The sequence below is a fragment of the Anser brachyrhynchus genome (genome assembly GCF_964034855.1).
Source record: "Anser brachyrhynchus genome assembly, chromosome: 27".
Taxonomy (NCBI): domain Eukaryota; kingdom Metazoa; phylum Chordata; class Aves; order Anseriformes; family Anatidae; genus Anser; species Anser brachyrhynchus.
Genome location: NC_137720.1, coordinates 359836 through 386094, shown reverse-complemented (window position 1 = coordinate 386094; position 26259 = coordinate 359836). Strand labels below are relative to the sequence as shown.

Genomic DNA, 26259 nt, shown 5'->3' with positions numbered 1-26259 from the left:
GGAGTGATCCAGACTAGGACCCAGCAAAAGTGCCAGCTCAGTACTGGGCGGTGCCCTGGCATTCCTGCAATTGCCACCACAAGAGCTGCAGAAAGAGACAGCAACAGAGGTGGCCATGCACTCTGAACACCAGCCCCCTATCCCAACCAGAAAAATGCCATTTAATACCTCCTCAACACAGCAGATAAACTCAGCAGCCTCACTTCTGAGAAGTACTCAATCTTTGATAATCTGCCATCTGAAAATCTCATGGAAAAAGTCTGGGTGGCAGTACCAAATCTTCAGATTTAACAGTACATGATCAAGCAGCTATTACAACCTCACAAAAAAAAAGAAAGTTCCCAAAGGGATTTTTCTAGGCTGTAACAAATATTAGGGAATCAAGAAAAGCCAAAATTCTCACATAATTACTTGCATAACTTTAAATTATTTACTTCACTCCTGATCACATACTCTTTTATTCCAGGAAAACTCAATTTCATTGCCAAATAACAGTTCCTTAACCAAAATAAATCTATTCTCATTAATTTGATCTTAGATTTTTTCAGTCGCATCATGGCAGACAAGCATTATGCTAGAAACTAAATACTTATGATGTAGATCCTCTCTTCAAAATTCATAGAAATGTAATCATAAAGTTAAATTTTCATAGATTTGAATGTAAGTCAGATAATACCATTATTTATTCAAAATACGCTAGCCGGGAATTTCACTTCCATTCAACTCCCATTCACTTCCAAAAACACACCATTCACAAGCAGTATTAGTATTGTAAAACCTGCAGTCACACCAAACAGTTTTCAAATATGGAATGAGAGTTCTCAACAGGGGATTGGAAACAATGAATCAACACTATTACTTTTATTATTAACTGTACCTCAAGGTGCTGTAAGAGAGATTTTCCCTTTTTATTGATTTCATTGATGAGCGTGAATATGGCCACTTTGATTTCCTGTTCTACTCGTTTGTTAGTTTCATTTACTTCTTTTATCCTAAAAAAGAGAAATGCATTGTCAGGCATCGTCAGGCACTTTATACTGTGCCTCCTACTACTAACCACCACGGGCATCTTCCCACCCTTGAAGCATAAAAGGAGCAATTTCAGTATGGAAAAAGTTCTAATAAGTACAAAATCAACAGCCTCATTTCCATCATAGAAATACTTCTTTATCAACTGTTTCAGAAGACATTTAAAATGTCAGTTTTGGTGAAAAAAACTAAACAGCGAGACGAATATGGTATCTCAATTACCAACTTGCGTTCTACTTGTAAGGACTGTTTCATTGTTTCAGTTTATATACTTTATTTATATATTTATACACATACGGATATACACAAAGATCATGTGCGTGCCTACAAATATATATTTATCTCCATACTGTATGGGTCTCACTATGAAGAATTTATGTGTGATGTCTTAAAGTCTTATGCTACCTTTCATTCACCAGAAAGGAAGACAACCCCGAATTTAAGAAGGACCCCTCAACCTCTCCCCCAGAAAGCTTATAAACAAAAATATTACATACTTGTAATCAATATACAATAAGGATATAAACTTTTCACTAATGATTTGCCTGAAGTCGGTCTACATTCTTCTCTTCTGCTTTTCTACTATTGCCTTTCAGTTTTTATACCTCACACCTCTTCATCATTTCTATCAGTGTACTTCTTCCTCAGTGTTAGTGTCTGCACTATTCTCAAATTCTCCAAATTCAAACAAATCATCTTGAGTTCTTCTGTCCACAGAATTTGAAATTTCTTAAACCCCACCATAATCTTGGGATTTAATCCTATACTGCCTTAATCTAACAACAACATAGTGTTGCACCAGGGTTCTTTACTTTGTAGGAGTCAGAGGCCAGTGTGATTTTAAAGATTTCAATTGTCTTTTTTGAAGGGGCTTCTTTACTACTACATAAAACACCTGAAATTGTGATTCTATTCATCCTGATATGACCACAAAACCAGTGTTTTTTTCTCTCACAATGACCTTCGTTGTTGGTGTCAAACACCCTTTTAAACACCTTGGACAAACGTGCTTTTCTGTGACAGCACAATTTAGTTTCCTATCACAAAAAATATTTCCCCAACCCTTCATTCAGTCAGCAGTTTTCCATCCTTGCTAACAATTATTCCAGTAGGAAGACTATTCCTTCAACACTGTTTTACATTTCTAGATCACGTACAGTGGCAATTTCATGCCATCTGCTAAGACTGCCAACATTATTGTAATACACTTTTTTTTTTCATTCCCCAGTGTTTTTAAGATGATGGATTGTGCCCCACACTTCAACAATGTAACTGAACAACATTTCAAAGAAAACTAGAATCTTGCCTGCACTACCCACTTGGCTCAGCAGATAATCATAACCTTTACAGAATCCAATCACATTCTGCAGAAATTCACTGAATTCTCAGCGAAGCCAGAAAATCTTCGCCATAGGCAGAAAACATTACAACGTATTATTCTCAAGCACCACCTGTTACTAGCCTTGAATTGTTATCACAGAATTCTTCACGATTCTTGTGCTTTCAGTTTAATTTTTTCCCATGTAACTGGGTTTGTGTCTTCTTCAAGCACGCACAAATTCTACAACTTGTCCTCCCTTTTCACAACTGTGTTGCCTTTTGGGTCCACTTAAAGACCTCCATGCTGAATCAGCACACAAAAGTTCCCATTTTGATTACTTTCATCTTCATACATATACCTCTATCACGTTGCATGTCCTCCTTGCCTCACAATTTGGTTTTGTTTTTAAATGTACATGCTACAACTAAGAGTTAAAACTTGCACCAGAACATCGTGTACCTTTGGTACACTTTCCTCCACGCTTGCACTTCTCTCTCCACATAATCTTTCATTTTGCAAATGTCCTTAAAGTTGTGGAAGGCTCACAAAACTGCCAAGAATCACATAACCTCCAGCACACTACACCACAAGCGCGTGAAAAACTTGCAGTAATCACACACTCTCGCTCTCTCCATATTCAAACTTGAGGATACTTGGAGCACACCTTTGCTCCTTCATCAGCAAGGCGGCTCCCACAACACATAACCATATTAATGCAAAAAAGACAAACTTGAATTTAAGCTAATCCTGGAATTTTTAAGTTAAACTACCAAAGGAAAAGCTTGTCTTCAGATAAATATACTAAGTTTTTCTTGCGTAACAATAATAAAAAAGTAAATTTCCTATTCAACCTCAAAATAAGTTTTTGTTACACAGTTAAGTAACAGCACAGAGCTTTTCATATACAACAAAAATATTTGAAGAAGGATTTGTTTACCTCTGTGGCCAATGTTTCTGTCACCTAGAGCTGAACTTAGCAGAAACCATAAGAGGGGTTTGGCTTGCCTTCTCCTCCTCCCCCAAGAACTGTAGTGTGTCACATCTTTGGTTCTTCTCCAAGTTACCATAAAAGATACTATCTTTGACATGTTTCATGTAATAACTTCATACAGAAACACAGTACTTCAGAGAAGAAAACTTTCCAAACATATTCAAGTTCAATACAACTAAAGATACTGAATCAACTAAAAATTAAGTTTTCTTCTAGTCCCCTTATTTGTCTCAGTGCGATTCATTAAACAGGCAATGTAATAGTTACAGTTAATCATTTTGGGTTATTTACCTGTTCTGAACTTGGGTAGCTGCAAAATTTACATAATTCTTCTTCTCAAGAAGTTTGGCCAACAGGTTCTCGATTGCACCCTTCTGGTTCTGGAAAGCTTCTTCTAGAAACTGATACCTTTTCAACATGCAAAAGAAGATCTCAGTTACCAAGGAGCAATGTGCTGAAGATAAGGATTCCCAATTTAGATGTAAAGCTATTAGCTCCCATGGAAATTTTGAAAAAATATGACTGAAATTAGAAAAGAAGCAAATTATATGTATCCGGATCAATTTGCAAAATGTTTCAGTACCGATAAAATTTTCTGTAAATGTCCAGAAGACTGAATCTCTATGGGTCACTTCTTAATTTCACCTACACATGGAGGCAACACACTACATCATTTCCACAAGATATCAAGCTATGGAAGACCAGCTAAGAGAGGTATCAGAAACTTTAGAGTCTGACAAATGATTTTGTTAACAGTAGATGAGGAAAATGCAGTAATAGCTTTTAAGTTATACTCTTTCATTAAACAAAAACAGTCAAAAAATAAGCATACATTTACACAAAAAAATCCTATCCCAAGAAAAGTTTTTCACTTGAAATTATACTCCTCAAATTTGACTAAAGTAGTTTAATTTGAAAAAAAAAATCCTATTAAAATCTTTTTTTTCTTTCTTTTTTTGTAAAAGGTACTTCCAAGTGAGGAACATTTTGTTCACTTCCACACATTTCAACCAAACAGCTACTGCTTCCAGGATGCCTTCTATTACTTCACCTTAAAAGAGTACAAGTAGCTACATCATAAGAAAATCATGAAAACATGTTTTCCTAACATATTACGCATCACAAGATGAACTAACAATGCAACAGAAACAAAATGGCTATGTTGAAAATGATGGGGAATTAAGCAGCTCCAAGAGTTTCATTCTTTCTTGTCAACTGTGTAACTATCAAGATTCCCCCCAGTAGCCAGGATTCCTACCAGTTATTTGCCAATTCCTGTCTGTAGAGTAAATAAACTTCATGTTCAAGTATAATTTAATAACAGACAAAGCTTAGATTCCCAGAATGTCTTCCCTTCTTCACTATAGTAAATCTCAACATTTAAATGGGCAGAAAACTCCTACAATAAAAGTGAAGCATCTCGTAAGTTGCATCAGAAGTGACCTGTGCTTTCTTTGCAACAACTACTGAAATGGAAGTTGCGACTTTTTTTTAAATCAAAATGTATTAAGTAGTAGTATCAAAATCTATAACATTACAATCTAACATAACAGGAGAAGACTGAATATATGATCAAATTTCTATTAACACTGTTTCTCAGTTCCAAACAGCTCACAATTATGATAACAGAGCCTTAAGCAGAGGGAACGCTCTTTAGAAAAGACACAGCTGTGCTCCTGTTCATTTCATTTGTAGCAGCAGTGGACAGGGTTGAACAATGAGTTTACATTCCTCAGTTTCAATGTTAGAAGCTTACTTCTAAGCTTCCAAAGTATGCAGACTGAAAACTACCTACACTAGAGATGAATCCCACTCCATTAGGCTGCTGAAAGCATGTCAGCTTTCTGCAGAATCACCAGCAATTCTTTCGCTTGAAATTCTGATCACTGTGCCATGTTGCTACTGAAACACTGATTCAACGTCCTCATTTGTTGCAAACTACTACAATGTCAAGTAAGAAGTAAATAGGAGATTAAAATCAATCCTTGTTTCCGCTTGGCATGGTTTTCCCTCAATGATTTGGTGAGCTTCATAAAAAGCAGTTTTACTTCAAGACAGAAGCAGTCACCCTAATTATCTGTAATTCAGATAAAAGTTTTTAAAAGAATATTCTTCTACAACAAAGCATGTTAATAGCAAAGCATTATCTTCTCTTATTGAAAGAATGAATAGGTAGAACAATTAAAATCCATTTATGGATTATTAATCAGTTAGCATCAAGCACAAGGTAGGGTGGCAAAGAAACTAGAAGATGTTAGTTAACATATCCTAGGAGACCACACTTTCTAGACACGAGTGCCTTCAGAATACTTATGATGAAGCCTATGAAAGAACATAGTAGGAATATTTGAGGTTAATATTCTAAATGGTACTAATTTTAAAGGTGAAAGTTCTCCATTAGGCTGCTCTAGCAATCTATGAGATTAATCACTGCTCCAGCAAAAAAATGCTAAATTCTGTATTGCATCATAATGTCAAGCACCTTTAGAGAAGTGTTACTTGTAGTACACTTGTGCACCTTTAGAGAAGTGTTACTTGTAGCACACTTGTGTACTTTATCAACTAGATAAAGCAGTGCTGCAAGTTGCTGACATGTATTTTCTCCCCTGGTTCTCTATTGTAACACTGCAAAGTGCTTTTTCAAACATATGAGCAACCATAGTACAGAGTTGCTAAAGAGAAGGAAATTTTAACACATCATAAGAGAGGTTCAAACTTTTTTCTAGCAGCAAGAAAAAAGCAAGCTCCTAAGACAAAACCCATACTTTCTTTTCAGTTGGAATGAGGCAACTTTAAGTCAACTAAAGCCATTTTTCTTCCATTTTTCCCCCTCTGTATTAGAAAAATACATTAACCTATGCTGCAAAATGTATACCTTCCCTTTACAAAATTCACCCTAAATTGAAAGACTACCACATAATAAAATACAGCCTTTCAAAAAATTACTGCATCTGTGACTCACTGTATCATTTTTGCTTCTTTATAGCACCAGGCGTTCAGGGCTCTAACACCTATTTAAGTGTTTTATTTGTGTCCTGAATATAGTGACTGGTAAATGCCAGGCTAGGTAACAGCTTAATCACACCAAATCACCTCAGAGGATGTTGTTTTGAATCCAATCTTAAGACACCTGACATAGCTCAGCTAACTGATCACTTAAAAGTTTTCAGCACTGCACACAGGTTCTCCTCTGCAAGGAACCATTTCAATGTCATGGAGAGTAAATACAGCAGTTTTTAGAGACACTGTTTGAAACCAATGTCATTTCTTCCTCCAAGAAAGCACACCACAGGAATCAAGACATGGTAATATGAGTACCTGTGTTCTTTGTGTTCCAGTAACTGACAGTCTCTGCATGTCAGCCTGTCACATGTTTCACAGAAAAGTTTTAACTGCTCTTGTTTGTGGACAGGACAGAAAACAGGACGTTGACCAGATGCTCCCACGGCCTCTGTTTTTAGAAACAAACCATTTTTGCATTTTAAAACAAAATTTAAGACAATATGAAGTGCAAAACTACTAACTTCCAAGCTAAGTAAGTAACAACCAAAAATTCAAATACAACGACAGACCTGTTCTAAAGTTACTGTGAATGTTTTCACTAAAATATTTACAGTGCCAGTGTTTTACAGCTCTTCTCACTTCTGTTGTACTGAGATGGAAGAAGGAATTTCTTTCCCTACCAAAAATATTCAAAAAGACACTGCCACCTGTAAGAACACAAGAGCTGTTTGTACGCAATCATTTGGCTTGCATACACGGTTAAAGATTAAATTGCATGCAATTTCCCCTTTGACACTCTAAAGGATGGACCAAACCTCTCAAACTTTTATACTATCAAACAACCATAGGTCTTCTACATTATCACTTCAAAATCTTTATAAAGCTCATTAAGTCACATGCAACTGAAGTGGTAAATGCAAGGCAACATTATTAACCAGTCTTAGAGTTACTTAAACTCCAACTAAACTGAGTAACTTATCAACTTAATCACATAGAAGTTATTGTCCAAAAAATGGTCATGAATTTACTAAAATAATTGGTGTTCTATAGATTTTTTGAGCTTGAGCCATACAAAAGCAGCTTTTGGAAGATACATCAGGTAAGGTTTAAAACAAGTAAACACAAATGTCTTCCTTGTAGTCTCAAACATTTTGAAGCTTGTTATGTCATGCAAATTACTGTAAAGAAAGAAAGCTCACGAATCTAAAGCTGACACTCCTTAACTGAATTTTAAAGTCCCCAAGGCATACCATACAGTCTGACAAGCAAGAAGGGAAAAAGCTTTGCTGAGCAAATAATGAATAGCCATTCCCCACAATCACCAGTTTCTAGGGATCGCTGCATGCTAAAGGAAGGTTACATTTTTGCCACATTCTATGTGGAATTTCTAATAGGAAGTTTACTATATTGGAACAGTTATTTTTGGGCACCTCCCCACTCAGGTTACAGAAGCATAAATGGGGCTATATTATCACCTTGACAGTCACAATGTAACATTCCTAATGAAAGAAGTCAGTAATTCTTTGTAGCGCCCTGTTATTTGATGTTATGTTAATTGGTTATTGCTTATTAGGGTTAATACATTTAAATTTAATATGAAACAATACCCAGCAAGACATACAGAAAAGCCTCTCCAAAAATTAAGTTTATTTGAGAGCGCGTCTGAAACAAGATTGTCATCCACAGGAACTAAGCTCAATAGTAAAAATTTTTAACTAATAATACAATTTTCCCAAAAGCACTGACAGAAAGCAATGCAGTATTACTCCTTTGAAATGGCCCAATCCTGAAGAACAATCATGAAGATTGTATTTATTTTAGCTGAAGAGAGAGAACAAATCTGAACCTATCCCCTTTACAAAAAGGGGGAGCAACCTTTCATCTGTTTTGAGAATGTTTTCTGTATTATTTCAGTCAGTTGCAAATTATATAGTCAAATGATAATTTATGAATTAAAATCTCCTAATAAAGTTGCATGCTTAAACAAACAGCCTACCCACTATGCATGTTAATTTCTGCTAACCAAGAGATAAAACCTAAAAACGAATTAAAATTCCACATTTACACAGCAATATCAATGCGACCGTAACATTATACTGAATATGAATGTAAGCTTGTCTGTATATACTTTTCCACTGGGTGAATTATAATAGCTCCTTATAACAAAGTACAGCAAAATGGATAATTTCATTTCCTTGGCCAATGGATATGACTACCGTGATGTCAGTGCTCTCCAGATTCCAACCACTCCGTTTAGTTATTTACTCTATTAAGTAAAAGGATCATTAAGAACTGACCAAAATCCTTTTCTAAAGATGACCGTTTTATTACATTTCTTCTGTGCTTAGCATAGTTTCTATATAGAACATCAAATGCTACGAAGTATTAGCAAATAAGCCTTTTTTGTTTAAAATTTATTTTTCCTCTATTTTTAGAACTACTAGTTTTGCATTGGTAGCTTTTTATAAGCTTTTCCCAAGTCTTTCAGGAAACCAGACAGCTGGTGGGTATCTAAATAATCTTGCCTCTCTTTCTTCACACGTGCCAAAGAAAAAATATTTTTCCTACAGTGAAATCAAAACACTCACCTGAAGATACATCCTCTTTTTTTCTGATCATATGATCTTTAGTAAATTTTACTCGCTGATGAGCTTCTATGCAGGTCTTGCACAACCATTCCCCACATTCTACACAAAATCCCACAGCGCTAGCATTATCTTCACAGCTTGTGCACACCTACAAAGGGAATTAAAGTCAGTTACCATAATTTTCTTGTAAAGCATTAACATAACACAGGAACAAAAATAGCACATGAATTCTGGCAAGCAGGAAAGTGTCATACCTGTTCTGATTTCTCATCAGAGCTGCTCGGTGTTTCTGATGTGTCTTTTACAAAGTAGTTATCCACCAGATCTATCTGTCTGCATTCTTGGCGGCATATCGGACATCTGATTACACCAACTGCAAAACAGAAAAGGTTTCCTAGTTTAAAAAAAAAAGAATGGGAAAACCATCACGCCCAAAATCAAAAGATGACAAGAATGAACACAACACCCTCAGACTGCTTGTTTCACTTGGGTAAACACAGATTCCAAAATTGACTTTACCCTTAAAAAAAAACCTGTCGTTACCCACATATAACAGATTTCACAAACAAATCAAAACAAAATGAAACACCTCAAAACTAAAACAAACAAATAAGAAAACCCTAGCACCACACACACACCTGCTCAGAAAAACTAAGTTTTGATAATTTCTACATCACGCTACAGATTTTCCCAAACAAACAAGACCAAAAAAATAAAACTAAGAAAATCACCACAACATACTTCTGGGAAAACAATTTTTTTTCCCCAACCTTTTTTTTTTTTCCTGTGATACTCAAGACATCCCTTAATTACTTTTTGTAACCATCTATTGTCCAGTTTGTCTCAAAATAAGCACTAAGAGAAGTGTGCCCACATAATGAGGCATGACTTCAGTGACATTCAAGAAAACGTCAAAGTACTATAGTGTCACAATAGTCTCTCTGATACAGAGGATATTTTCTAACACAGCCCATTTCCATCAGGTTGGGGAGGCAGATGTGGCATTACGACTTATATGAATGTTTCAGGATTTTTTCCAAACAATATTCTGCAGGGAAGGCAGAACTAATAGCAAATACACGTGTAAGTTTCTACCAAAAAGTTTTCTTGGGCCAACTGCACCTGCCTTTTGGCAACACCTAATCAATTTGCATGTATACATACAAATGTACACTCACAGTTTAAACACTAGATATCAAGACAACTAGTTCCTTTCTGGTACTCTTCAAAAGGTCTACTTTGTTTTCCTCCGTACTCGTTAAATCACAGTTCTAAATCCTCAGCTGAACTTCAAAGAAGTTACTGCATGAACCAAGTTAACATTTAAAGATGTTCTAGGTACCACCTACATTTAATGTCTGAACACTTATTTACCACTAAGGTGGCAGTTAGCTCTTTCTTCCCAGAAACGTCATCTAGTCTTAAATCAAGTTCCTATACATTTATTGTAAATACCTTTTTCAAGGAGATGCTTTCAAAGTGTTTGAGGATTTTTGCACAATGGGACACCTGTGATGCTTTGAAAAGTAAATGTAATTAAACGATGTAAAACTCCTTTGTGGATATTCAGTTTGAACGTTAGATCTTATTTCAGGGAGATTAATTATATTAGTAGTTAATTATCATTATTTTTCCAAGTGTTAAAATTAACACTGATCTCTTCAGAACACAAATGATTTCTTGCAGAGCAACAATCCAACTAAGAATTCCCTATCTCATCAAACCACACACTCTTCAAGAGCGAGATGTGGAAACCAGTATTTCAGTACCTACACGTACAAGAGCTTTCACTTACACAATGAAGTCTCACCCACATGCAGAATCTGGAGATTTTCTTACTACCAAAAGAAGATTATTTTAGTGAACACTGTATGAAAGCCATTTATCAGATCGTATGCATATCTACTTACAGAACAAAACTTTCAAACATTTACCATTAAAACCATTCCATCTAAAACAGACCACAGCTAAAGCTGACTCTTAGTGTTCTTGTGGTTTAATCACAGGAAATACTGCAGAAAAAATGAAGCCCAAGGTCTCTACGATGCATAGTCAAGTTCTACAGATGCAAAGCACTTCCCTAAGGTGGGCTTTGTTTTCTTTTTGAACTAGAGAATCACTGAAGGCTTGAATAAAATCAAGCCTTTCATTGTCAAAAGTGAGAGATCCATCTGGCAATCCACTGGCTGGATTCTGACCACGGTAATTCCACCGTCCACTGCTTCTGTCCCAAAGGACACAGGGAAGAGCAATTCAGTTTGCGCATGCTGTTCTCACAGCCACACACCTGCTTTTTGCCCCCATACATTCAAACACGTTGACACAAGGTGCCGCCAGCGTTTTGCACCTGGCAGAGAGAGACAAAGAGGTTTGGAGGCAAATCCACAAGACCCCTGATCGCTGATGTTGGACCGCTCAGATCTGAGTCCTAAATAAAAGCCGCATGCAAGGTTCTATTGAAATACAATTAGAAAAGTGTATTTCAAGAAAACGCTTGCTTTCCCACAGTGACATTTATTTTCACCTTAACTACAATAATCCCTAGACACAAGAGACTGCTTAGTAAATAGAATACTATTTGGATAAAGGCATACTTGCATGTGAGGAACTCATGGTAGCCTTACAGCAATAGGATGCCTGTAATGTACATCGTTCATTTGATGATTATGTTCCTTATTCAGCATCAACCGTCTCTCAAAGGATCACAATCCTCCAAAAAGGCCTCGCCATTCTCATTCAGCATATAAGACTTCATTTTCACATCTCAATTACTATTATTATATAAATTATTATATTGATGGCTTTCTAATATTACACAAGCTTTTGTACAACTCATACTCACTTGATGTATCCCAATCTTTTAATCTAATATAAACCAAATTAATGCAACATCATTAGTACTAGAAACCAAACTGCACTGCTGAAAAAATACAGACAACTCCGAAAAACAGGGAAAACCACACTGAAACAGCATTTACAGAAAAAGAGAAATGGGAAGTCCTTATCTCTATCAAAACATAATTTGCGAGCTAACAAAGTTAATGATAAAAATGTAATGAGAATCTATTTTAGGACAAGCTACGGCTCATATATTTATGTAAACAAGTAGAAAGACCAGGCTTCACTGTTGGTTTCAACCCAACAAGATTCTTACGTAACAAAATTAAAATGAAATAACAATAAAAATATCTTCCTAGTTATACTACAGGAGAACTTACTACTTGATTTTTCTGTGCCAATTTAAATTAGAAACTTAATATTGAAAAATATTTTTAGTCCTAATACACACATTTTCACGGTAATACAGCTTTCAAAAAAAAGGTAACTACTTCCAAGGAATATATCAAATGGCACACAGCAAGAACTATTGTCAAAAGATCAATATTCTTCTAAATCACCATTAAATATGAATTAGACGACATCCATAGAAATTACGAAGGTCAGACCGGTCTATCATCTCTCCCCGTTCATAATTATTACCATCAAGACTTCCCGCAGAAATGTTGGAAGAAATAATAAGCATTGACTTTATCACGTGAAACACTGTGCTGATAGTCCAGATGTTTTGAACTGCAGTACCTTTCTGACTTACTCATACAACACTGTCATCCAAACACTATCATCGGCACTAACTCCAGGAACACCGTTATACTCCAGGTGCACAAGCAAAAAAATGAAATGAAAAAAAAAATCCACACACCACACACTTCACCATCCACACTGATGCTTTAGTGAGTATCAGTACTTTCATAAATACAGCTGACAGCAATCAGCCATTGGAATGATGTACCACGGAAAAGGATGAACTATTTTACAAGAGACGATAGCGGTAGGCTTTCAAGCTGCTTTTCGTGTTGCATTTCAGAGGGCTGACATCACTGTTTTCTATTTGTTTTTATATCAGAAACATAACAGTGTTCGAGACCAGTAACAACTATCAGCATGAACAGTTATCTGCTCTCTTCCACAGTTTTTGACATACACAGCTATTTGTACCAGTTCGTCCCTTCCCCACCACTTCCTACTGCCGTGAATCAAATTACATCTTGTTCCAAATGAAAATGTACAGTTAAGATCAAATTCTGCTTTTTGTCTCACACTTCTCCAAACATCATCCAAACTAGCAAAATTATTTTCAACCATATACATTTACTGCCCACTCCATTTACATCCACTCCTACATATAACACTAAAACCGAGTTTCATTTCTCTCCCTTTATACTACCTAAGGCTGATATAAGTAAGAAGCAGGAATCATTTCTTACCTGGAAATTTGGTTTGAGTGTCACCAATCCAGCAGGTAGGAAAAGCCTGCCTTGCATTGTCAACCACACTCAAAAGGGGGGATAGGCCTCACTTGCCATCTTCAAACATCATGAGCCATTCCCCCCTACCATGCCACCAGGACAGACAGGGAGTTCCCAAAGCCTGCAACAGAGGGAGAAAAGAAACTCCCAGATTCCTTGTGATGGGCTCCTAGGGAGTCTCCTGATGTCATCAGAAATTCACTGGGGACACTAGTCTCAGCTGAAGAAAACCATGAAGGAGAACTGACGTCCCTGCAACGACGTGGTCCAGGAGGGACTGGGAAGAGCAGCAGCAGCCAGCTCCAGGGCTCTCCCGCGGCACGCCAGAGGGACCTGAGGCAGAGACCGCAGAGAATGGTGCCAGGAACACCCGCCACATCCCAAGCACGGTCACCATGCCGGGAAGAGCCACCCCTGCCAGCAGGGCCCAAGTCTCTGCAGGCCAGGCTGGGGGTCACCACCACGAGGCCAAAAACCAGGCCGTCTACGCAACAAGAATACGGCAGCGTAGCCCTCCTCACCACTTCTGCTAAGTTGCCACCTGTACTGCTAATCAAAACAGAATAAGTATGTTGGATGAAGAGTTTTGTCAGAGCAATGAGAGGTAGCTGGCAGAAGTTGTACTATACAACACACATCGACCTGTTATACAACTGCTGGAAGTCACACTATCCTTAACTTGCACATTAGATACTCCTACTTGTTAGTCAAAGACTTTATAAAGAACACCAATATGAGAGTGACATCTATTTAATCCTTCTAACTGCTTAAGATTTAGGTAACAAAGCACACTAAGCTAACCCACAGATATCAAAGGAAATCAGAAAGGACGAAAAACTGAGGTAAATTGAGGAGTAAAAGTAACTTTTTGTTTTCATAAAACAGAAAGATTGCTAAAAGTCTGCAATGTAATCCAGCAGCAAATCATAACGGAACATTTCAAAGAACTTAAGACCTCAAATAGAAAATGCTTTTAATTTCCTATTGTCAACTAACATCTAAAACCGCAAAGGAAGAATTTTTCTTATTTGTAACCCTGAACTGTGACAACACCTTGTATATATTTACATTCAAAATATCCCCAGATTTTTTTTTTACCAGCAGGTTCATATAATTACTTATATTACTTATAAAATCCTTCATTCTTTAACTATTTTCAACAGGATATTTACTCAAATCCCAGTTATAATTCATTTCTCCAGTCTGACATCTTAATCCTCCAACATTAAAACACCAAATTTAAAAAACGCTTAAGATCTACGGAGACGGAGGTGAGAAGGCTTGATTCCCTATGCTTCCAATCTCGTAGGATCAAACTAGAAAAAACTTTTTCCAGAGAAACTTTACATCAAGTCTTTGGATGTTATACCCACTCCAGCCCGATGTTACGGAATTCTTACTCTGAGCACTTTTAATAAGTTGAAATCGGCTGATCCGCCCCCAGCACAGCTTTGCTAGACCCATTCTGCCCAGTAACAGTCCGTGCTCCACTACTTTTGCACAAGAAGGAATAAAAGATGGAATTTTCTAAATCATGTTTGCTCCTAACCTCTAGAAATTCCCTTCTGGATGTTCATTAGGTGCTTCGGAGACCGTATGCGGACAAGCAAGATTCTCTGAGCCGGCAGAATCAGCTCGCGATTCCCAGCCAGACCTACGCCCTGCGCTCCCCTCGTCCGTTCCCCAGGCCTCTTTACAAAGGCCAGAGAGAAGCCAGCTGGAAGCCTCCAGCACCACAGGGCTGGCGGGCAGCAAAGGGAAAGCAGGGAGGGGGGACGCAGCCACAGCTAGCCACGACCACTTGTCTGCTCACTGAAAACCTTACCCCAGCTGAAGCAACAGAGCTAACCGTTACCAGAGGCTTCCAAACCCAAGGATCCATATGCGCTTTGACCAACTTAAAGCGAACACACAACAGCTTAACCAAACGCTTTCTAAACCTGACAGAAACCAGAAAGCAACAACGGAAAGCAAAACCCCTCGAGTTGTAATTCCGCGACAGCCTTCCAGCAACAGAACAAAGGGCGCTGCTGGCGGCAAGGAGATCACTGCTCGCACCAGGGAGGGGAGCGCAGGGCCGTGGCCGCCACAGGGCCTCCCCAGGGCCTCCTCCGGCCCGCACCGAGCTGAGGGCTGCCCAGAGACCCCCCCGCCGCCACCGCCTTGTCAGGCTGCTTGCACGGATGGAGCTCTCCTTTCAAAAGCACCTTGCCTGACAGAGACTCCAACCGATCTGCTTTCAGCAGGAGGAAGTCCTCATTCTGCGTATTTAAATTTATTTAGATCTGCTAAATTGCTCGGTCCAACACATTTGCCATCTAAGCAGAGTAGTAGGAGTATCCGTTCTTCACTATTTCAAAACAATTTCAACTGAGATATGAGATATAATTCAGTTCAAAACAGGATCATAGTATCCCCCCACAAAACATAAACTTCAAAGACTAGTTTATTTTCAATAGAATGTAATTATTTATTTTAAGCATGTTCCTGAGGAAATTTCCCACCTTTTCTCCTCCAAACAGAAGAGAATGCAGTTTAATCACTTTGTACATGAACACGTGAAACCAAACAACAGCAAACCACAACAGGTAAAACTGGAAGAACGCATGCAATACCAAGTAAATCACGTAAGAGTAATCCAACACCAAGCCATCACAGACACCTGCTTCGGTAGACATTTACAGGTCTCTTTTTCTTCATTGATAAAGGGTACTTAATTGTCATTTTTTGAAAGATGAGTAAATTGTAGCAGTTTTTACCCATCAACAAAGGCATGTTTACCCCATACACTTGTACCTGCGTCACCACACACTTGTGAACACAGAGTAATGGGATGCAGGAAGTCTCGCTGAAGGTTTAAGACACAGTCCGAAACAAGAAGGGGGACGGTTTCAGAAGCCAAGAACTTTGACCAAGGGAGCAGCTGATGAGCAAGAGACAAGTGTTAGAACATAAGTCAAGAGTCTGAGATGCACTACAGCAACAGCGCATGATGCAATTGCTTCCCCTCGGGTCAATGTTATGGGTGAGACTGTAGGTTTTTATTACAAAAAGCAGCATTCACACGTGATCACCACAGCGACCCCATGGCACATCCAATAAAGTCTATTCATTTAGGAATAACACTGATGCTGAAGAAACACAAATGGCATATTCACGTAAAATGCCTCCTATCTTTGTTTTTAATGAGTCAACATTTGCGAAGATACACACAGAACAAATGCAACCATATATAATGCAACTCCCAAGTGAAAACATACATGATCAAAGGATAAGGTGCTACAAAAAGTACTTTGCACTTCAATTGCACCGTTCATTGCTGGATCCCTTCCATCAGTGTGCTAACCTGCAGAATCTTTCCAGTAGTTCAAAATTAAATTCAAAGTATCTCTCTTCCTGATTATCCAGAAATTGAGCCTAAACACTTGCATTCCTAAACATCCCTACTTATAAAATTTGTATCTTTAATTAACATCCAGCTCCTTCCGCATAAGCTCTGGTCTGTAAGATGAAAATCTTTTTGAATCCTTTTTGAATCCTTTAGTACTTTCACAATATTCAAGCAAACCTATAGCCTAAATATAAAAATTAAGTTTGATCTTACTCTAATACCCTAAAATATAATGTTTTAAGTACCTGCGGACAACAAGTTGACTGGAGTGAACAGCATATCCTTGCAAGAAAAAAGGCCAAGAGCATCGTGGGCTGCGTTAGCCATACAGCCAACAGGTCCAGGCAGTGATCCTTTCCCCTGCCGAGCGCTTTGGGAGACCACAACTGGTACTGGGTCCAGTTTGGGACTCCCCAGTACAGCACACACGCTCACATACCAGGGTCAAGCCCAGCAGCAGCAGCCAAGATGATCAAGACTGGAACACACCACGTACAGGTTACAGCTGGAGCAAATAGCTTTGCTCCCACTGTGCCAGGGGACCTCGCCGCTGCCTGCAGCTACCTGACTTTGGGGAGCAGGGGTCACAGAGGCAGAGTCAAGCTCCTCCCAGAGGCGTGCAGTGAAGGGAGTATCAGGTGCAAGCGAGGAAAAGGGAGAATGTGCGTCAACTTAATGTTTTACATATTTACAGTGAGGATGGACAAAATGCATCAGAGAACCCATAAAATCACCGTCCTCATAGATGGTCACAGTTCACATGGACAAGGCCCTAAACAACCCTCCTCTAACTGCACCTGGGTTTGGCAAGAGGCTGAGCAAGACACACCTGCAGGTCCCTGACCACCTGTTGTGATTCCAGGTTCCTTCAAGAATGTTAATTTAAAAGAAATGGGTTAGATTTTCTGTTGACAGTTACCACATCAGTTAGAACTAACCTAAGTCTTTATCAAAACATCCACAGACAATCAAGTCGTCAATCTTCCACAACCCTTGTTATTATTTGAGAGAACAGCATCATTTTAGACACCTGCTTTTAAACACATTTTTTATTTTGGGTTGAAATGTACCAGGCTGGTTCCCAACACAAAAGCATTAAGTAGCTATAAGTAACTCCAAAATCCTTTCAGATATTTACATTATTATAATGATGATAAAGCTTCACAGTTCAGGAAATATTTGCAAGCACTTGTGCAATCTAACAACTCAAACTTCCGTTTTAAGCTCAAACTTGGCATGTACGCAGTCCTCTGAGGAATGAATTTCTGCCAGGTTTCATTTATTGGCTGACAACATCAACAGTAGTTACTGCACATGCAAAATACTCACTTCTGCCAGGAATTTAAGCGTTCAAATACATGTTCCTGAATAGCCACACATCAAAGCCCCCGTTCTAGTTTCGCGGATTAGACATAGAAAATAACCGCACAGGTAAAGCGAATGACACAATCAGACTGCAATTTATCTGAATATAAAAAATTTTAACTGCTTTCAAGTTCCACTTCTAACTCACTTTTATTTTTTAATGCAAATGATGCTTGCTTATATCACTGCTACACACGCATGGAACTAACAACACATAATATTTAATAAGGAAAATAAATTTATAAGAGTTGCTGACAACAACTCTAATATTATAACAAAAAAAAAAAACACAACCCTAGAACGTCCTCAAACAACAGCATTATTTTAAAATACTTTACTAATTGAGACTGAAATTTAATTCATACTAAGATTTTCAGGATATGAATTGAAATTCTTTCAGGATTCAGCCTTCGCTGGGCTCCAGAACCCATTGATGGAGCTCTCTCATGAACACAGGAGAAAGCTGAAGAACCATGAGAGTTCAAGTGATGAGTACTGACATTCACTGAAACTAAGACGGTCCACGTTTACATAATTTAAGCAGTCTATTTGAGGTACTTATTTTCAACTTTCCTTACTGAAAACAAGGTTACTACCAAACTTAAGTGATAAATCATATTCTTGTGGGTGTAGCATCATTTTTATCTTCTCCTTCCAAAGGCAATTAAAAATTGTTATTTCATAATTTAAGGTGTCATTTAATACACTGTTTCTAAATACACAAACCCTGAGTACGGGAGTTGAATTCAGCATCTCAGAATAATTCGTGCTATGTATTACATAGCACAATTAAATGTATTGTTCCTCAAATTATACGTACGGTCACATTACCCATTTTCTATGTTTTCTTAGGCTCTCTGAAAGCATCTAGTAACTCCATTTTAGGTTTTCAGCCTAACAAAGGCTTGCCAGATTGCGATATTCACAAGGAACTGGAAGAACCACACATTCTCTGTACTGAGATAATCTTCTTAAGAGAGATTGTAAATACCTCAGTAAAAACTCAAAACAACCTATATTCCCAGGAAAAGCAGCAGCTGTGGGTGCATAAAATTGTTTTGCAGCATCTTTAACCCTCTGAAATCTTTAACTTAAAAATAAACATATTTCAGAATACTGTGATACAAAGACAAGAAGGCATTTTACTGTAGGCTTCTTTCAACCTGAAAGAAGAGTATAGTTGGACAGCTGAAACACCAGGCATTGAGAAATCATCTATTCACCAAATAAAATGCACACGCCAACAACTTATAAAGTAACTGACTACAAGATACAAATTTGTGTGTTAAATACGTAACATGAAAATACATAAATACAAAGCTGTCTGATTTTTTTTTCAACATAAATGTAAACAGCAAAGATTTTCCTTCACCAGTGCAAGAGGTGTGAACCTACCAGTCGCTTCTTTATTAACACGGCAAGGCACAACTTTGGATAATTGTTTTTATGTTTGGTCAGCGTTTCTAAACTTTGAGGAACTAAGACCATTCTTCTGTATTCACTAGCAAATAGTGTCTCTCAAAGGAGTGACAACAGGGTGGAAGAGATGCCGATACAGACCACCAGCAACTACTGCCTCCAAGCATTCTTACCATTTTCTCTCTGAGAGCAGCGGCATGCTGTTGTCAGAGAACTACTCTGTGGGTACCCAACTTGCACTCAACTCCCGGTAAGCAGCTTCCACAGTTATTAGCCAATAAATACACATATTTACTATTTGAAGTGCTTGACAATTCTTAGGGAGCAAAACCTGAAACGAATTAAGAAAACAACTAGAAAAAATATCAAAAGAAAAATGCAGTACTTTTCCATAGCATTCATAGGTGTAGACACGCTGAAAAAAAAGAGCAGGCAAATTTAGATGCACGTACAGCATATAATCCAGCAGAGACAGCCTTCAGTTACACGCGACCTACTCCAGGTACAGCTACGGGTACTACTTTCCATTAATTCTTCCTCCATGAAAAAACATCTGCTCACAGTTAAGGAGACTACAGAAGTGGAAGTAACACCAGGATTCATGGCTAATACAATCTATGCCAACAGGGAACGAACCTGCATGACTAAGCGACACGGTACTTCTCTGTATGTTGAGAATGTCTTTTTTATTTTTTTAACCTGATTTACTGATGAGCATTTCATGCGCTGCTCAGCTGATCCCATTTACGATATGTGGAGAGAGCTGTTGACAGAACTGCACCTTAGCAGTTCTGGTTAATCAATGTTTCATTCTTAGTGACCTGCTGCACTAACACGTATGTTCGTGCAGACCTACATACCACAACAGACGGAACATACACATCTCTACTAGCATGGATCCTACGCGCACCTCACTCGCGTCATTTCCAAGTTTTTGACCAAGACATTAATCCTTATTTCACCAAAGCATCGCAATCGAGCATTGTTAAAATACATGTGATGAGAACTGCCATCCCATGTTGTATGTACTTCATCTTTTCCCTGCACTTGTATCCTAACAGATGTACTCAGATCATCCTCCTAATTACTAGTATAATAAACCTAAATTGACAAGTTCTATATCTCTCACTAATACATATCACACAGAACATAAAATCTGGAATTTAACGAGAAGGATCACAAGACCAACTGAGTGCTTTAGTTAGCATATTTATAAACTGCACTTAAAGCCTTACGAAAGAGAAAGCACAGGACCTTCTTAGACCCATATCCTAGATGAACTGCTTCTGAACAGTTTGGATGAAAGATTCACTAGAAAGCCAGGTTTATTACTTGAGAACCTCCTCTCAACAAATCACTGCGCGACACAGGAAAGACTTGAGTCCTTGCTAAAACCAGGAAGATGTCACCAAACAAGGTCCTAGTGACCACAGGACCCAGTTAAGACCTGAAAAGCCATTCGCCAGAGCTCTAGCTTGGTCTGCAGGCCACAGCACAGAAGGCACTCCACTAAAAGCTCCAGAAGCTTTTCCATTGCATTCCTGAACTCGTGACATAGAACGACACAAAATTCAAGCTACGATTTCAACAAAAGCACCTGGAAGGTGCAGTCCACGCTTCTTGCACAGCCCAAAAGTTACTCCCGGCTGGAGTACGCACGCACAGCGAGCCCACCGACACACAGCACTGTAGCGTTCCCACACCAGGGACAGGAAACTGGGCCCGCACGCAGAAAGGCAGGCGTACCACACGTGCTATCTCCAACAGCGCACGTAACGCCGTAACAGCGAGCTGGATCTCACTTGGACGGATTTTTTTCTAGCGCTGCAGACCCGAACGTTTGAACACCCCCTCAAACACATGCCTCTGCGGCTGTAGCCCTGAAAGCCCAAACCAAACACACCCCGCGATTTACGTTACGCTTCCAGAGCGGACTCCCAAGTTTCAGCCGCCACCCGGGCGCACGGAGCAGTGCGCGACGAGCGCCGCGGGACAGACCCCCGGGATCAGGGCCCGAGCCGCGCCGCCTCCCGGCACGGCCACCGGGGCGGGCGCAGGGTTCCAGCCCCCGGAGCCGCAGCCGCGGCGGGAGCACCCTCCACGCCGCGCGGTGACGGAGCCGCAGGGGCAGCGAGAAGCCAGCCCCCCCCGGGGGAGAGGCCGCGGCGGGCGGCGGCCCCGCGCTCACCTTGCTGGATGTCGCCGTTGGCGCCGCCGGGCACGGGCACGCTGAGTTGCCGCTCGGGCTCGGGCAGGCAGCGGCGGCAGAAGGAGTGCAGGCAGGGCAGCAGCTTGGGCTCGGCCTCGCGCCGGCTCTGCAGGCTCTGCGCGCACACGGCGCAGGTGTCCAGCAGCGAGAAGGGCCCGGGCGCCGCCGGCGTCAGCGGGGGCACGGGGCTAGGGCCAGGGCCCGGAACCGCGCCGGGCCCCGCCGCCGCCTCGGCCTCGGCCTCCCCGAGAGCGCGCTCCGCCGCCACCGCCGCGCCCGGGCTCTCCCGCTCCTCGGGGGGCGCGGCGGCGGGCGCGGGCGGGGCGGCGCCGGAGGGGGACGCGGCCACAGGCTCCAGGCCGCCGCCGCCGCCCGGCCCGGCCTCGGCAGCCCCATCGCCGCCGCCGCCGCCTCCTTTGTTTTCCGCCATGTTTCCTCCTTTGAACCCAGCTCCCCGCTCCGCGCACGCGCAGCGTCACCACGCGCCGTGCGCGCTCCCCAGCAGGGAGGCGGGGCCGAGGCTCGCGCACGCGCGGCCCAGACGGCTCCGCTGGGGGGGGGGGCGCGAAACGAGCCGTGACGCGCGGCCGGCCGGGGCGGTGCGCGCACCTGTCATCGCGCTGCGGAGCGAGCCGCCATTGGCCCGCGGCGGCCGGAGCCCAGCCAATCACCGGCAGGGCGGGGCCGCCCGGAGCCCAGCGGCGCCCCCCGCCCCCGCCCCCCGGCCCCCATCAGCCGCGCGGCTCCGCGGGGCAGGGGCTGCTTCTCGCCCCCCCCCCCCCCTCCCCCGGGGACCCGTTTCAGAACCCGCCGCAGAGCGGAGGCACGCAGCCGGCAGAACAACGTTTATTGGAGGCAGAAGGGGAAATACAGAAAGAGGAAGCGGCTCCTGGAGCGTCAGAAGTCCTGCTGCTGGATGTTCTCCTTGTTTGCTTCCCCCTGCTGCTGTTTGATTTGTGAAATTTCATTTTCCAGCTGCACAATTGTTCGTTCAATCTCATAGTTTTTACTGACAAGAGACACCCACCTGAAGGGGAACAGAAATGAGAAAAAAAAGGCTTGAGGTGTTATTTGGAGTTTAACAGTCCCGTTTGAAAATCAAAGGAACAGGACAGTAAGTGCTCTGAAAAAGAGGACACCACTAGGACACCAAATAAAGCAGCATTTTTCTCAGCACGTGAGAAACCTCAGCTGACATCAATGGCCATTTGAACAAACACAGTGACAAAACGTGGGATTTTAACTCTATTAAGCCTTAGCATGAAATATTTCATTTACTAGATTGTAAGAAAAAAAAGGCTCAAAACCAGATTTTCCATATTTAGATATAGAAAAGTTTAAGAAAAACGTTTTACACAATTTCAAGCAGCCAATATGCCCTCCTTGCATCTGTCATACAGTTTCACCCAACCACAGTAACTGTAATTAGTAACTGAATTAGGCACCTTTAAAAACACTGTGCAAAGCAACAGTATTCACACAATAGCTTCCTATGATAGTCCTGAAAGATTACTGATGTTCTGCATGAAGGAATTTCACGCAGAAGATATAATCCATGGAAGATTTAACAGAAAAAAAATCTAGATACTCACGTAGATTCCATTTCTCGTAGCTTAGCCCCAGCTGTGAGCTGCATATTCTTTCGTTGCCAGTTCAGATCTTGAATGTTTTTCCTGGAAGAAAAAATACATTTTTTGTTGTTTTGGTTTTGTTGTTTTTTTTTTCCATTTCTTTAAAATTTGTAATATCTGCTGCTTGAAATACACTGCTCTAGAAGTACTACCAGAAAGCACTTGCGTAGCCAACGTCCTAACCACCATACAGTACCAGCATCCAGAACCCTGATATAAGTTAAAAAACAACAAAACAAAACAAAAAAATACACACAAAAAATCCATCCCACTACAACGAAAACTTCAAACGTTCAAGTCTACCACTACTGGCACAGCGCAGAAAACAGGAAATCAGTTTTGTTCCGAAAGAAGTCAGAAAAGCAGATCTGCTAACCAGTAACAAAATTTAGTTGTTCAGTGAATCGACTGAGAAGTACAGAATACTTGGAACTACTTAGAGACCAAGTTACTTTTACTGTTAGCCTCCTTATACAACACCACGGTGCTCCTTTAACTTTCCCAACTTGAGCTCCTCTTCCATGCTCTCCCATGCTGATTCTAAGACACTAATCACAGATAACCCAAACACCAATAAAAAATAAGACTTGGCTACGCAACCTCACCTTCTACCCGTGTCCTGGTATACAGCCCTATCTTCAGGTCAAAAATGATGGTAATTTACGTAAATCTGAAAGCTGAAAAGCTTTATTTACTAAGTCCATAGCATCCTGTCTAGACAAAGTTATGAAGGTACATCACTTCAATATACAACCACCATCTTTGACTATTTCACCTCTGTAAACTTGTTAAAGCATTCACTTTAAAAACGATAGGACTAACCCAACATCAGCCAGCATGCCCTGACTGAGATAACAGCGCATGAAATAAAAGCATATCAGCAGCGAAAAGAAAACATGACTGCATTTCAAAGAGCATCCTACCAGAATTCATTTCCTTCAAAGCACATGTTCAGCACATGTTCAAAGCACATGTTCAGACAGAAACAAATCAAACCAAACCTGAGTGCAACAGGTATTATAAATGTAATAGTTTGGGGAAGGGGGTGGATCTTTTTTCCCTTGACCAGCTGATACACAAGTACACAAGGAGGAGGGGGTGGAATATTGTTCCACATTCCTTCCAACCTCAGTATGAAACTATGAAAACCAATGACTCACCTCAACTTCTGAAGCTCTTTCTGGGCTTGTTCTATCATATGAACCAGATGCCTAATAGCAGAACGCAAGCAAAGCATTAGCAAAACAAGTAATTGCTAGATCAGCCCCGTTTACCCAACCTGCCATTTAACTCTTTAAACAGGCAACGTCACTAAAGGCAAGTATAAGACTTAGTCTCACCACAGTCTGTGCTCTTCACTCCTGAAGGGAATGACGATACGAAAACATTCAGATCATAACACGTGCAGTTTTAAGATGTAATGCTTCAATAATCACTACTTTCAACCCTTGCCATCAGACAATATCATAAAACTACATCCATTAGTCAATCACTTTTTATTTTCATGTTTTTCACTGTTAGTTTGCACTATTCTCAGCAGAATTGTATTGAAATATCTTGTTAACTTATTGCCTACCTTTTAATTCTCATTGTAAACTTACCGGTAACCAGCTTTCCCCCCCCCCAAAACTGTCAGAATAGAAACAGTTCCTTTCTCTTCCTGATACATAACTTAAAAGATCCTCTACCTAACTCCCTTCTCCTAAGGTAAATAACCCTTTGCCTTCTCAAAAAAGTAAGCTTCACATTCCTTTTGTCTACACCATTACTTAAAAGTTAAGCTAACCCTTCTTAAAAGCAGACATTCACATTCTCTGCCTGAAATGGCTCTGGTGATTCCTGCAACCACACTTTCTAGAACTCTTCATGGCTTTTACAACAACTTTATTAATAAGTGGCTCCAGGGTGAGGAAGATCAGTAGCACATCGTTTTTATTTTCAGCTACTGAATTACCATTTCATAGGGACTCATTATTCCCGTTAGTTATCCATAGTTAAAACCCATTATCAACTATCTGCCACCAAAACTGTAACTCAGAAAAATTCAGGATTGAGATTTATGGAGACACAGGGTACTTCTCGGCCACAGAGAAAGCTCCTTTTCTTTCAGATCAGCATTCTTCTCTTCCACACACAGCTCTCTCAAAGGGACTCGGTTATTCCAGGACGCGTCCCAAAGATTCCCACTGGACTTGCAAGAAAAACACGACAAACAAAAGCCAGGGCTTCGGCCAGGCTCAGCAGGACGGACGGGCGCCTTACTCGTTGTACACCTTCCAAGCGTTGCAGCCGTGCTGAGACATTAACTCCAGGTTCTCGATGCGGACGGCCTGGTGCTCCAGCTGCGCCATGGAGTTGTTCACGCACTCCTGCCACGCCGTGATGTCGTTCTTCTGGCCGGAGGACGGGGCCGGCAGCTCATACCTGGAACACAGCGCCCGCCCCGCTCAGGCCGGGCCGCCCGGCCCGCCTCCCTCCCCTCCCCTCCCCGCCCCTCACCTCTTCATGCTGAGCAGCTCCAGGGGCTGCCGGGCCGCCAGGCGCTCGAACTCGTTCCTCATGATCTCGGTCTGCGGGGAGAGCGGCGGTGAGGGGGGGGGGGGGGCGGGGCGGCGGCGCAGCGGGCCGGGGCCGGGGCCGCTCACCTCGAAGGCGCTGTAGTCCTGCGCCGGCAGGTAGCTGAGGTAGTTCTTGGTCGGCCGGTACCGCCGCGTCTCCTCCTCCACCAGCGCCGCAGCCTAGCGCACGCGGGGCGTCAGGCAGGAACGCCGCCCGCCGCCCCGGCCCCGGCCCCGGCCCGCACTCACCGCCTCGCGGACGCCCGGCGCCTCGTAGCCCTGGTCGAAGTAGGGCAGCGCGTCCACCACCACGTCGCCCGCCACCAGCCCCGGCCCCGCCATCGCCCGCCCGGCCCCGCCCCGCGCCTGCGCCGACGCCGCGCCTCCGCCCCGCAGCGCCTGCGCGCCGGGCCCGCCCCGCCCCCGCACGACGCCCCAGAGAGGAAC

At 41.4% G+C, this 26259-nt stretch overlaps 2 protein-coding genes across 6 annotated transcripts in view; both read right to left on the bottom strand.

The window, feature by feature from the left end:
- Positions 1-22118, bottom strand: part of TRIM33 (tripartite motif containing 33) — a 41187-nt gene extending 19069 nt beyond the window's left edge. For 2 of the 4 annotated variants that reach the window (XR_013942306.1, XM_080568773.1), the window contains exons 1-6: positions 21603-22118; positions 9187-9305; positions 8933-9080; positions 6660-6792; positions 3633-3749; positions 878-992 (exon numbers count right to left, since the gene is read on the bottom strand). Coding sequence is in view for 3 of the 4 variants with exons in the window: in XM_080568773.1 (XP_080424899.1) it covers positions 878-992; positions 3633-3749; positions 6660-6792; positions 8933-9080; positions 9187-9305; positions 21603-22053 (1083 nt within the window). In the remaining variant the exon portion in view is untranslated. The remainder of the gene's footprint in view (positions 1-877; positions 993-3632; positions 3750-6659; positions 6793-8932; positions 9081-9186; positions 9306-21602) is intronic. The other 2 variants (XM_080568771.1, XM_080568772.1) reach the window with 2 other exon arrangements.
- A 335-nt stretch (positions 22119-22453) lies between these two features.
- On the bottom strand, positions 22454-26213 carry BCAS2 (BCAS2 pre-mRNA processing factor). Of its 2 annotated transcripts, XM_080568778.1 has the most exons (7): positions 26062-26213; positions 25900-25992; positions 25754-25824; positions 25517-25678; positions 24415-24465; positions 23216-23296; positions 22454-22650 (listed from the first exon to the last, which is right to left on the bottom strand). In XM_080568778.1, exons 1-7 carry the CDS (start codon positions 26152-26154, stop codon positions 22521-22523), a joined length of 681 nt encoding a protein of 226 aa, XP_080424904.1. In that variant the 5' UTR covers positions 26155-26213; the 3' UTR covers positions 22454-22520. The 2 variants fall into 2 exon arrangements, with proteins under 2 accessions (XP_080424904.1, XP_080424905.1); XM_080568779.1 differs by lacking the exon at positions 25900-25992 and having other exon boundaries at positions 26062-26181.
- Between the last annotated feature and the right edge of the window lie 46 nt (positions 26214-26259).